This window comes from Engraulis encrasicolus, chromosome 21 (genome assembly GCF_034702125.1).
Source record: "Engraulis encrasicolus isolate BLACKSEA-1 chromosome 21, IST_EnEncr_1.0, whole genome shotgun sequence".
Lineage (NCBI taxonomy): Eukaryota > Metazoa > Chordata > Actinopteri > Clupeiformes > Engraulidae > Engraulis > Engraulis encrasicolus.
In genome coordinates, this window is record NC_085877.1 from 13,405,341 (window position 1) to 13,417,446 (window position 12,106).

A 12,106-nucleotide genomic window follows, 5' to 3' on the forward strand; every position below is an offset into this window, starting at 1 on the left:
TGACCGGAACTAGGCAAATTCGGCGGGTTTGCCGTGTATTTTGTTTTCCAAGGGCGCCAAATCTGACAAATGTCTCAGAGTTCCTCTTCGTTTTAAAAGAGTGTTATGAATATTCCAGAATCAACAACTCAGAACTACCGAGCTGATGTTTTTCAATTTTGTGCTCATTTGGCTCGGTAGCAGGTAGCCTGTTATTGAAGAGGAAAACCGGGGAAAAACAGGATGGACCTAGAAGGTAACTTCGTATCGCTTGTTTTCTATCCCTCATATTTTCTTGAATGGATAATGCTTATCCTCAGCTCTTATAAGCTGTAGACCCTAGAGTTGTCAATTATTTTGTTGCAAAGTAGCTAAGTTTACCAGTTATATTGTCCTGTCCAAACCTAGTAGGGTGGTGTTGTTACCGTGCAGACATAAACAATCAATTGATGGGAAAGTAAACAAAACATGCTACTCAACAAATTGCCACCCGTCATGACAACGCACCGCGCACCGGTATTTCTTCATGAGGAGTAAAACTTAACTAAGTTGTGCTCAAGTTCACATACCCTGGAAAAATGTAATTAATTGTATCTAACCTTTTCAGAGAAATTATTAAGAACGATAATGCAAACTTGTTTCCTTAACTCATTCGCTTTTGACGGAAGCCCTCCACTTCATGCAATGGTTTTCAAATCAAAGCACGAACTGGGCAAATGACTCATCAAACGTGTTCTAGCTACCCTATTAATAGGATGTAGTGTCTAGTGTCCTCTTTATTATCGATGCCCAATGACAGAACGCTATATTGACTGTACAATCATTGGTGATGACAGACGGCTTGAAGTCGAGTGGTCTTGAAGATGAGGTTCTTTATCCCCTCAGATGGTAAACGTGCGTTAATTCTTTCCTGACAAAAACGCTCTGCTTCCCGTCAGCTTGGGCTTGGTCTTGCATGAACTGCAGCTTTGAGCCTCTCTCAAGTATCTTAAGACTGGGGTGGCCATTTTCAGAACCCTCACTTTTTTTGCTTTTTTGCTGGACCATTTTCCCTTACAGCTAGAAAAACCCACCATAGACCCTTGACCCGTGTCAATACAGTGCTGTTGCACTCCCTGTGTCTAATATATTATTCCCTTGATGTCTCCTTTCAGGCGTGCCGCTGCACTCCCTGTGCATGCTGGCGCCGCCCCTGCGCGTGATGTCGGCCGCCATGTGGAGGGTGATGGTGCGGCGGGACGTGGCTCAGTACGGCCGAGTGGCGGACTTCATCACGTCCCTCTGGGAGGACATGCCCGGCCTGCTAGCCTTCAGACACTACGCCAAGCTCGCGCTAGGCCTCAGGTCTCGGGTAAGTCAAGCCCTGGCTATCTGTGTATGGTGTTTTGGCCCGTCAGGTGTGTTTGGCCTGCTGTGCCACAGGACATGAGGTCCGTCATGGGCAAGCAATTGTTGCCACTGTTCTGTCCAAATACATGAATGAAATCCCACAAAGAGCTCTGACTCACTCACTGGGTCTTTCTCAAATGCTAGGCCAGTGTCCTTCCAAGTGTATCAGCCTAATTAGTTACGCCCAGTGATTGGATACCCTTTATTAGTCATACCCAGTGATTGGATATTCTGTAGAGTTCACCAAAAAGTATCCAATCACTGGGCGTGACTAATTAGGCTGATACACTTGGAAGGACACTGGCCTTGCATTTGAGAAAGACCCACTCACTCACTCATGCGTGCACACACACACGCACACACAATCTTCCCAAATTAATTGATTTTCTTGTGGTCTCCAGCTCATGTTGGAGTTATGCCGTGGTCCTGAGGCCCCGGACTCCAAAGTCATCCTTGCGCACCTTGACAGGGTTCTGACACTGATGAAAGAGGCCACTAAGAAACCAGTGAGTCTTTTATTGTGTTTACACTGTGTTTACATGTCTGCATTCACTTGATTATCACTCTACATGTCTAAACGTAAACCAAATGAATGTGTTGATGGTATGGCTTTTTGTTTGTTTGAATGTCTACATGTCTATATACTAAATAAATGTGTTGATGGTTTGTTTGTTTGTTTGTTTGTTTGTTAGAGGAGGGACGTAAAGGTGGAAATGGCTATCAGGAATTTCGAGAACCTGGCCCTGTTCCTGTTGGATAACCCAGCCGAGAGGGAGCTGTTTTTTCAGGTGGGACTGTATGCTCTTCGTCTCTGTCATGAAAAAATCTTTGAAATACATTTTCAAAAAATTAGGGATATTTGGCTTTCGGTTAAATATATGACAAAACAAATTTGTTGAAGGTGAATATGTTAAGTAAGTAACGTCTATTGCGACTGTGCTTGAAGATGAGGTTGAGCATGTACAAGGCAGGTTTTTTTTTTTAGGTTCATCCTGAAATTTCACCAGAAAGGCAAATATCCTTCACTTTCTGGTGAAGTGTAATTGCTAGTTTCTGTACCTCTGGTAACTTCTTTTTTTGGGGGGTGTCAACTTTATTTAGACAGGACAGTGAAGAGTGGGACAGGAAATGAGCAAGAGAGAGATAGGGGAGGATCGGGAAATGACTCGGCATGGGAATCGAACCCGGGTCACCCGCGCAGCGGTCCAGTGCCCAGCCGACCAAGCCACGGCTGGGCCAGGCCACCTCTGGTAACTTCTGTACAAATCTGAACCTCCATTTTTTTTTTTTTTTTTGTCCTGTTTTAGGAAGATTTTCCGGAGCAGTATGGTCCTCAGTTTGACAAGGCCCTGGAGAAAACCATGTGGGAGTTCTTGACTCGCCTGGATCAGCTGTTGCCCGTTCCAGATTTGGCACAAGTATGATGCACAACATGCATAGCCTGTCTTGACTTTTCATTATTAAAAAAATATATGAACTTGACAAGGGTTCCCACACGTCCTGGAAAACCTGGAAAACCTGGAAATTTAGAGATGTGTTTTCAAGTCCTTGAAAGTCCTGGAAATTCACCAAATGTCCTGGAAAAAAAATATTTGTCCTGGAATTTTTTTCCTTCAACTTTTTCCCGATTTTGTTTGTGGTATAATTTTTACTCTTCTCCGAGTCTAGACATGACGATTCAATTTATATCCACCTATTGAATACATTATTGTCCACACACACACAGTTTGGTCAGGTTGCCATCTTTGATTGCACTTAAACACAGTCATATTCTTTGACTCAGTGTTGCCAAAAGTCGCTAGAAGGCGCTAGTTGACTTGCTGAAAAGTCGCTAGCTGATATCATGGCGTTATATATCTCTCGAAAACCTGCTTACGGTCGTAATAGGCCTACAAATAGGCAGTGCTAGCACTTCCTTACAAAAAATTGTACTGCTATCTTTTTTGGAGATCAGAGCTTTCAGTCTCACTAGCCACTTTGAAAGCTAGTTTGATCTTTGGTGTGACAAATCACAGTAGTCGCATCAATTGTTTGTATGCAAGAATATTCCAGAGAAAAAGAAACTGGCAACAAAACTGGCTTGCAGAAAGACAGAAACCACTGGCCACAATGGTTGGTGAGCAAAAAAGTCAAAGTCAAGTCTTGTGGAGAATGCATTTAAATCCAAGTACACTCATTTTTGCGATAAGAGAGAGACTATTAAGGTATTAATTTCTGAGATAATGTGACATTAATGTGAGTTTACATTGCACTTTCATTTAATTCCGAATAAACGTTTTGTGGATCAGAAAGCATTTCAATTGAACAGAGGCTGCACGTGCTGGGCTTGCGAAATTTGACATAGGGGTGTGGTCGCCAAACTCTAGCAGATTCCTACTAGCGGGACAGCTGGTGATCTTCAACCGCAACCCAGGTCAATACCTTTGGACAAAGAACATAGAATGGATAAGAACGTTTATTCGCATTGGCCACGGTGTAGTACGGGGGCATAGCCCGGGGACACCATGCGCAGTGGATGCAAGGCCATGATCGATAAAAATTGTGACACTGGAAACTCTGCAATTTGAATTGCATTGTGGGTGCGAGGAGCTGCTGCTAGTTCCGGCCCGGTCAAAATAGGATGTCCTGTCGTCAATGTTCAGTTTGTGGTTAAATTACAGCTGTCATTCAGCCTTAATTACAGCTGACACAAATTCACTATGTCCTATTACCTGTTCCACACTCCAGCCCTGGCGGTAGTGGCTTTGCATTTTACCTTGCCGCCAGTACTAAGCAAATAACGTACATTGGATAAGAAGTATCACTCAATGGAAAATGCATTGGGTTAGGTGTAGTCCGAGGACATTGCTTAAAGACACTGTGCTCATGGTCAGTGGGTGCAACGCCATAATGGATAAAATCTGAACTCTGTAACTTCGCAAAATTGGTCAAGAGAGGAGATCCAGTTGTCAGTGTTTAATGTAATCCCTCCTATCACTAGTCTCCTTAGTACTAACTGCAAAGTGACTCCCCTTGCGGCCATGCCATACTATGCTCTTATGACGTCTTTGGACGTACCCTCTTCCCTAACACACTGTACTCATTCATTACAACTCATTTCAACCTTAAAGTCACATTGTCTCTAAAATGCATTGTGTGTCGCTGTGTATGTCCAAATTGTGGGTCCGACAGATGAAATATCCGTCCTGAATTATCCAAAAATAGTCCTGGAAATGTCCTGGAAATATCCTGGAAAATGATTTTTGAAAAAGAGTGGGAACCCTGATGACTCGCACACTACTGTGTGTGTGATGTGTTTTAGACGGTGGAGTGGTTAGCGGACACCCCTGTTTTCCTGGATGACTGTGCCAAACCTCAGCTCCTGAAAAGCTTGCTGCAGCACGAGAAAAGTCTCGGCCACACAGATTCACCTGGTAGGCAAACACACACGCAGGGGCACACACAAGCATGCCATTTTATTGATCAAATATATGACGCAATATTTCAGCAAATTAAGAAGTGTAACAGAAGGCCAACAGCCATACAAAAACAAGAATATATTAAGAGAGATCAATATTCTTTAAAAAGAAACCACAACAAAAAACCCCACTTCACATAACATATTGGTTACTATGGTCTCCTCCAAGATAGCAGTGAACATTGACTCCTATCAGACCAGTTAGCCGCCAGCTGGTCTCATAGGACTCAATGTTAACTGCTAGGATGGAGGTAAAATTTGTACTGCCATACTTGGAAAACGGTTCAAAGTACAGGAGAAAGGTAAAACTCAATTATTTAACTCAAGGGTAGGTGTAATATGAGCTTATTTCCAAAAATGGGACAGTATCACTTTAAGCACGGCCAATGGCAGGTGATCCCAATTAGTGCAATTATTAAGTACCATGTAGCAGTTTCACCCAGCTGATAATTAAGACATTTTTGTGCGGGATAAGTATTACCTGTGGGCCTCTGGTAATTGCAAATTGCCAGACTACCTCTGTGTTTCTGTATGGCGCATTCGCACTGGATAAGCAATGTCCGTAATTTACGGAATTTACAGACATTTGCTATGTTTACATGAGACATTTGATTAGGAATTAACTCCATTTAATTCTGTATTAAGCTTAATTCTGCTTTCTAAACACCTCAAAATAAACTCAACGGAACTATTTAATTCGGAATTATTAATTCGGAATTAAAAACGACATGTAAACGTAGCCATTATGAACTTTGGGTAGGCTAGTAAGTACATTATGAAGCATTCTGCTGTCAATGCAAGCACGCTGGCAGTGTTGACACATTTGTGTACGCTGATAAATTATGATTGAAAACATTAACAGCACTGTGCACTTTATTAGAAACTCTCAATGGCCATGTTTACATGATGTTTTTCATTTCAAATGAATCATTCCAAATGAAATAGTTCAGTCGAGTTTACATTGCACTTTCATTACATTCTGAATTGTGAAATGTTTACATGATGTTTTTTAAAAGCGGAATTGAGTTTTATTCCTAGTTAAATTGACTTGATTCTGAATTAAATCTTGCTCTCTCTCTCTCTCTCTCTCTCTCTCTCTCTCTTATTGCTCATCAAACGTTTTCTAGCAGCATGTCTGCTGTCCACCACCGGCGATGCCGTCCTCTCCTCCCTGTCTCTCCCGCCCTCCGGCCGACCACTGCCTGAGACTCGTCAGCCAGGCTCTGGCCAAACCTCCTCTTCCTCCTCCTCAGGGAGGGGCACCGGGGCTACTAGTGGTGTTCGACAGTCTCCGGCAAGACCAAGGCCGAGGAGTTGGAGACAAACGGGTGGACCACCCATCGCTCCAGTCATCGGGTCCATCTCCATGCAGGATATTGAGTCAGCGGTCAGTGGTGCCCAGGTGGTGGTGGTGGAGGAGGAGAAGGAAAGGAAGAGAGAGAGTGGAAGAAAGCTGCATTCTGGGTCGCCCGTCATGCCAGTGACGTGCACCATCTCTCCGCGGGACATCCAGTCAGCTGGTGCCCGGGAGGAGGACGAGAGGGAGGAGAGGGAGGGTGGAAGAAGAACTGCTCCAACTGGGGTCACTTTACAAAGTGATGAGGAGGAGGAAATTGGTGGTGCCAAAGCAGGGTGCCAAACGTTCACCCAGATCAAACCAAAATCTCACTCGGCGAAGGGTGCTTCAATGGCTTCTGGTGTGGAAGAGACCAGACCTTCACCATCACCCCCACCACCACCACCCGTCCAAACAGAGGACCAGCTAGCCGTAGTCACGGGCACAGAGGCTAAACAACACAGGAAGAGAGGAAGGCCAAAGAAGGCGGCCTCACTTCAAGGGGTGGAAGACGCTGTGAGAGAGGAGGCTAAACCACTCAAGAGGAGAGGAAGGCCAAGGAAGTCAGATGCACTACAAGGACATGAATTGAGGAATAAGAGTGATGAGAGAAAAAAAGAGGTGGTGGGGAGAAGAAAGAGCCAGAGACAGGCTGGAGGGACGCCACCGCAGAGTGTGGACGATTTCACCGGTGTGAAGCTGAGGGAGAATCCAGAACGGGCTGCTCTATTGCGCTCCTGTCAAAAACGGCAGCTGGAAGTGGTCCTCCCTCAACTGTACTCAACCGAGGTCACAAAGTCAAGAAAGGATGGCGACGGTGACTCGTCTGTGGAAAGGGACGGATATGCTTCTCCGCACAGGGGCGTGGTGGACACGCACGCCTCTCTGAATGGCAAAGACATGGACACAAGCGTGTCTCTGGAAAGGGATAACGTTGTCGGCGTACTAGACACTTCTTCGCTGGAGGATGTTGTAACGGCCGCAATAAGGGCGTGCTCCTCCAAGCGCCAGCTCAGGGTCGTCCTACAACGTCTCGAGGTGTCTTCTCCAGCCATCCAGACACTTTTAAACCCTGATCCTGCTGCAAAGGCTAAGGCCAAGATGACGAGTGTGTCTGTGGAGAAGGGACACGTTACGGTGAGGAAGCGGAAGCGAAGGGACAGTTTGTCTTCTCCAGAGAAGCTATCGGAGAGCTCCGAAGACACAGAGTAAGGCATGATCTGAAAGTTACTGTCGTACTAGTTTTGCAGTTTTATTTCAGTATCACATTGTTTTAACCACTTCCCATTCAGGCTTTTTGTGAAATGGCATTTTAGTGTAGTTGTTAGAAGAAAATGTATGTTAAAGCTACACTTTTTGGATGACTGTATCAGTAGATTTTTTTGTAAGTATTCATCATGGAAATCTATGGCATGCCTTAATGAAGGCATGGGTTCTCTAGATGCTTTCTAGGGGATATGGAATGATCTAGAGTCTGGTAGATAAAACTTTATTTTGTTGAAATATCACAGAGCTGTGTTGACCCACAAACAGTGCATGATGTGGAACACAATTCACAAAATGTGATATTTCAACAAAACCAAAGTCAGAAGAGTGACTTTTTATCTGTAGTTTAGTTTGTGATCTGTAAGGGGGAAAAAGTTCAAATTCAAAATATAGAAGAACTGGGTAGGACAGTGAAAATGAAACACCTGGTTTTAGACGGCAATATAGATAGCCCGACCGTGTATATATATTGACCTGTGGATCAGCTCCCAATGAACAGTTCTGTTCTGGTGGAAACAGGAGAGTTGAGGTGCACATTTAATTCTTCCTGTGATTTGGGCTTTATGTTTGATGTCTTTTTTATATATATATATACAGTCCTGGTTAGCACCCAAACATCCCTTTCAGAAAGGTTCCTCCACAGTAAATCCTGTTGGATGTGGTTTGTCCTTCTTGGTGGTATGCTGACATCACCCTGGATACCGGGGCTCTTGATGCAGCACGAAGACTTGCTGTCTTGGTCACAGATGCACCAGCAAGGCGTGCAGTACACCAAAAATTTGTTCTCTTTTGAACTCTGATATGTCACTCATAATGTTGTGTGCATTGCATTATTTTCAGCAAAACGGATGTTTCCCTGCTAATTGAACATGCACACACTGTTCTTACTGGTCCAATTTAGCCATGAAACCTCTCGCACTAAATTGACAGGTGTTTCAGTTTCATTGTCCAACCCCTGTATACAAGTATAATCACAGATGATGGTATTCGCTGTGCATCACTGTATTGGAACATCCTCCCCATATTTTGCAGTTTTCATAAAATAGGGTTTTATTCCTGGCTTACTTTTTGTTGTTGTTGACACCGTGAGACACAATTAAAAGTTCAAAAACAAAGGTTTTTGTATGAAAATGCAGAATTGTACAGCATTGAAGATGCATATTGTAAAGAAAAACATTTAAAACGTAAAACTCCCTCTGATGGCAGTGCTTTTAGAACTGATGATGACGATGACGCCAATCTGACAGTGGTGACAGGGGGTACCTTGTTCCACATGTGACTGAATTGTGCTGGTTAATGAAACCTAAGACACATTAGTATTCATTGCCTACATTTATAGGATATTTTTAATTCCGATTAATAATTCCGAATTGGCGTTCAACAAAGTCAGCGCCTCTGAGTGGGACGTGTTTTCTGCCAAGCTTTCAAGAATCAATGATATATTTTAGATACTTTTTGTAAAGACCTTTTGAAGTTTGTATAAAGCATGTGAATTGCTTTTTTGAAATGATGTCAGTAAAGTTCCTGTTCTGTATTCCCCAGGAATGTCAAGGCACATCACCTTTCCCAGAAGACAAATTGTGCAGGTGACAGTTCACGTTGTATTCATTGCATATATTTATTTAAACCACACATTTAACCACATCATTAAATGTGCTTTCTAAGTAGTTCTGTTGCACAGTGCATGGTGTTGATTGACCTCTCATCAGTCAGTCAGGAGGATCAGTGGAATTCGGTATAGAGTTATTAATACTGACACAATATAGGGCATACCTCCCATCTACCTTATTAGCACGCCCACAAAGCCAGCCCATGTCAACATCTTTTTCTGTGCTACCGCAGGATTTTCCGCTCTGCTAGTTCCCGTTAGTCTGTCCTCTGAATGACTTGGCACTAGCAACTGCTACCAAAACAGCAATGCACCACCCTTGTAACCGCAGGATAGAAGTAATACGTTGGTGAAGGGAAAGGCTGACTTGAGGCTGCCATCTGCTTAGGCCTCATGGCAATCCGGCATTTCGCAGTGTCTCACCTGAGATGGTAAAATGCAGGGTTATGTTTTTTTTGTGTTATGTTCTCATATTTACAGAAGGGTGTTTGTCTGTAAAAGTTTTGAGCCACATAAAATGGTGCAAATGTTCAGGCAGGATTTTTTTTGTAATTATTTTGTACTGTTTTGCACCCATCATGTAGGTTGGTCACCTGCTTCTCCTGGCCCCAGCGAGGATATAGTCCCCGATTCTGAAGATGAACACCCAAGTAACAAGGTATTGTCAAGGCTATGTTGTACAATTGAAGAGTTTCATTGCAGAATGACTTGCACACCTTTTTATTTATTTATTTATTTATTTTTAAAACTTTTTTATTTTATTTTTTTGGAAATGACTTTAGACGTCTTTTCATCTACAGTATGTGTGAATTCTTGCCATTCAAATATTTTGAGAACATACCTTTTAAACCTACATAAAATGCATTTTCTAATGCAATGCAATGCCCAATACAAAAATGTCAATTTCCCAAAACGTTACAAAATGGACATGTAATTTTGCAACAAAGCTCTTCAATTGTAAAGTGAAAAACATCTAACCATTCAGTAATTTATCATTAAAGGAGAATTCCTGCCAATTTCAACATACTCACGTTAACCTTGACTTGTCAGTACCTGACAAAAACAGCATTTTTTGTCCATGGCATGGCTTTGTTGGCAACATATTTTTAACGACTGAATGTTGATATGGTCAGGAATTCCCCTTAAGGTGCTGTTTCCACATAGCAGGATATTTTTAAAAACGTATTGGTTTTAGTCTTCCGTCTCCACGTAAACCGAGTTTTAAAATCCACATATCAAAAATCCGGCTTAAAAAATATTCAATTTAGGGGGCTAAATGTACCTGTTACAATGGAGTTTTTTCATGTTGTGTTTCCACCTAAGCAGGAGGGGAAAAAATCCACATTTAAAAATATCCAGCTACATGGAAACAACACCTTAATTGTGTGGCATGGTAGAATGTGGATATGACACTGTACATATTTGCATTTCTTTGTGTTGCAGCTGTGTTTTAAGCGCTATTACCAGACCAAGCACAACACCCTGGTGCCAACGTTGGAGGAATTCCTGTGAGCAGGTGTGAGCTGGAGGCTGCCCTGCTGTCTCCCACTGCAGGGCTGTGGCACTGACCACCGCTGCCCCAGGAATTCATTCTTCTGGAAGAACTTTGTGAATCTTGTTACAATTCTCAAGTATTGCCTTGGAGGGATTGTGGCTGATGTGCATTTTCAGTTGGTGCTTTCTGCTAAGTTAAGTTGAATGTGGTCTGCCATCATCATCTCCGACGACCTCTGGCATGGGAATTCTTTTTTCTTTTGGACGGACTTTAACCATCTTCTTTTCATTCAAGGACGTTCTCTTGGAGAGACTGGCCAGAGTGCATCTTTATTTTGGTGGTTACTGCTGAGTTAACTTCAAGTTAAGTTAAAGAGAATGTCGCCTGCCATAATTTCTCCGGCATTTACTGCTTCTGCCGTGGAAATACTTACTTTTGGAAGGACATTGACTGAACAGCTTCTTTTCATTCACAAGCATAAACTTTGAGAGATTGTGGCTGAAGTGCATTTTTGATAGACAGTTTAGTTTACACCCAGGTTAGCATCAAGCTAGTGTTACGTTTCATCATTTTTTGAAAAATGACTTTCTGCAGTGGAAATTTATTTAGGAAAGACTTTGATCATATAATTTACAAATATTTTCCCCGGATTGTGACTGGAGAGCATTTTTGGCAGTTGAGTGTACTGCCAAATTAACTTCAGATTTAAGTCAAGAGTGTGGACAATCTTTTTTTTTCTATTTGAAGGATTTTATCCAAGCAATGTATAAGTATTGAATGGATTGTGAGTGGAGTGTATTTTTAATTGGTGGATTAGTTAACTGTCAAGTTAACTAGAAGTTATACGAAGGACTGTGTTGCCTGCCATCATTTTCCTGATTCCATCAGAGCCACAGGGCTCTCTATTGTACTATTTATAATGATTTAATTTAAGCAGGTGGAAGTGACTGAGATGTGGGTGTTCCTCGGCACTGTAAATTGTACATTTTTGTGGCTTATAATGCTTGCATGATTTTGTACAGCCTATTTCATCATTGTTTTCACTTTGAATGACTAATTTTACGAGTTTGACTCTTTATATTTGAATTGTAATATATAATCCAATAAAGAATTGTGTATTCATTACTTGCACAATATCCAATAGCAAGTGGTCTCTTATTTCATGTAGTTATTTACATATTTTAACATTGAATATTTAAATAACTACATGAAATAATACATTTTAATTAGTATATCACAGTCCTGAAGTGCAGTTTCATCAAGTTCTGTGATACTTTGTGTACTGGACACTTGAATTTAACTAGCAGTAAGCTCCATCTGCACCTTGATACTAATAAGGTGCACTTGCCTTTTCTTGTCCTCATGAGTATTTTCCTAATACATGGGTTTTCAATTTTTGCTTTCCCCTGGCTGCACGACCCTGGCTGCGCACAACTAAACCTCTGATTGTTGGAAACCGCTGTCGGTCAAAACATAAGCTCACGTGGTTGGCTGCCAGTATCTTGCCCCTCCTCACAACACTGTCTATAAACAAACACTCGCGCTGTAAGGAGGGGCAAGATGCTAAGCAGCCAA

The 12,106-nt window shown here is 42.4% G+C and overlaps 1 protein-coding gene across 2 annotated transcripts; it reads left to right on the forward strand.

Annotated features, from left to right (window-relative positions):
• The first annotated feature begins 19 nt into the window (after positions 1-19).
• On the forward strand, positions 20-11,667 carry tinf2 (TERF1 (TRF1)-interacting nuclear factor 2). 2 transcript variants are annotated; one of them, XM_063186240.1, is made up of 10 exons: positions 20-235; positions 1,134-1,330; positions 1,770-1,874; positions 2,061-2,156; positions 2,676-2,786; positions 4,670-4,781; positions 5,953-7,369; positions 8,970-9,013; positions 9,621-9,694; positions 10,480-11,667. In XM_063186240.1, the coding sequence occupies exons 1-10, from the start codon at positions 223-225 to the stop codon at positions 10,546-10,548; spliced, it is 2,238 nt and encodes a 745-aa protein (XP_063042310.1). In that variant the 5' UTR covers positions 20-222; the 3' UTR covers positions 10,549-11,667. The 2 variants fall into 2 exon arrangements, with proteins under 2 accessions (XP_063042310.1, XP_063042311.1); XM_063186241.1 differs by having other exon boundaries at positions 5,956-7,369.
• The last annotated feature ends 439 nt before the right edge of the window (positions 11,668-12,106 follow it).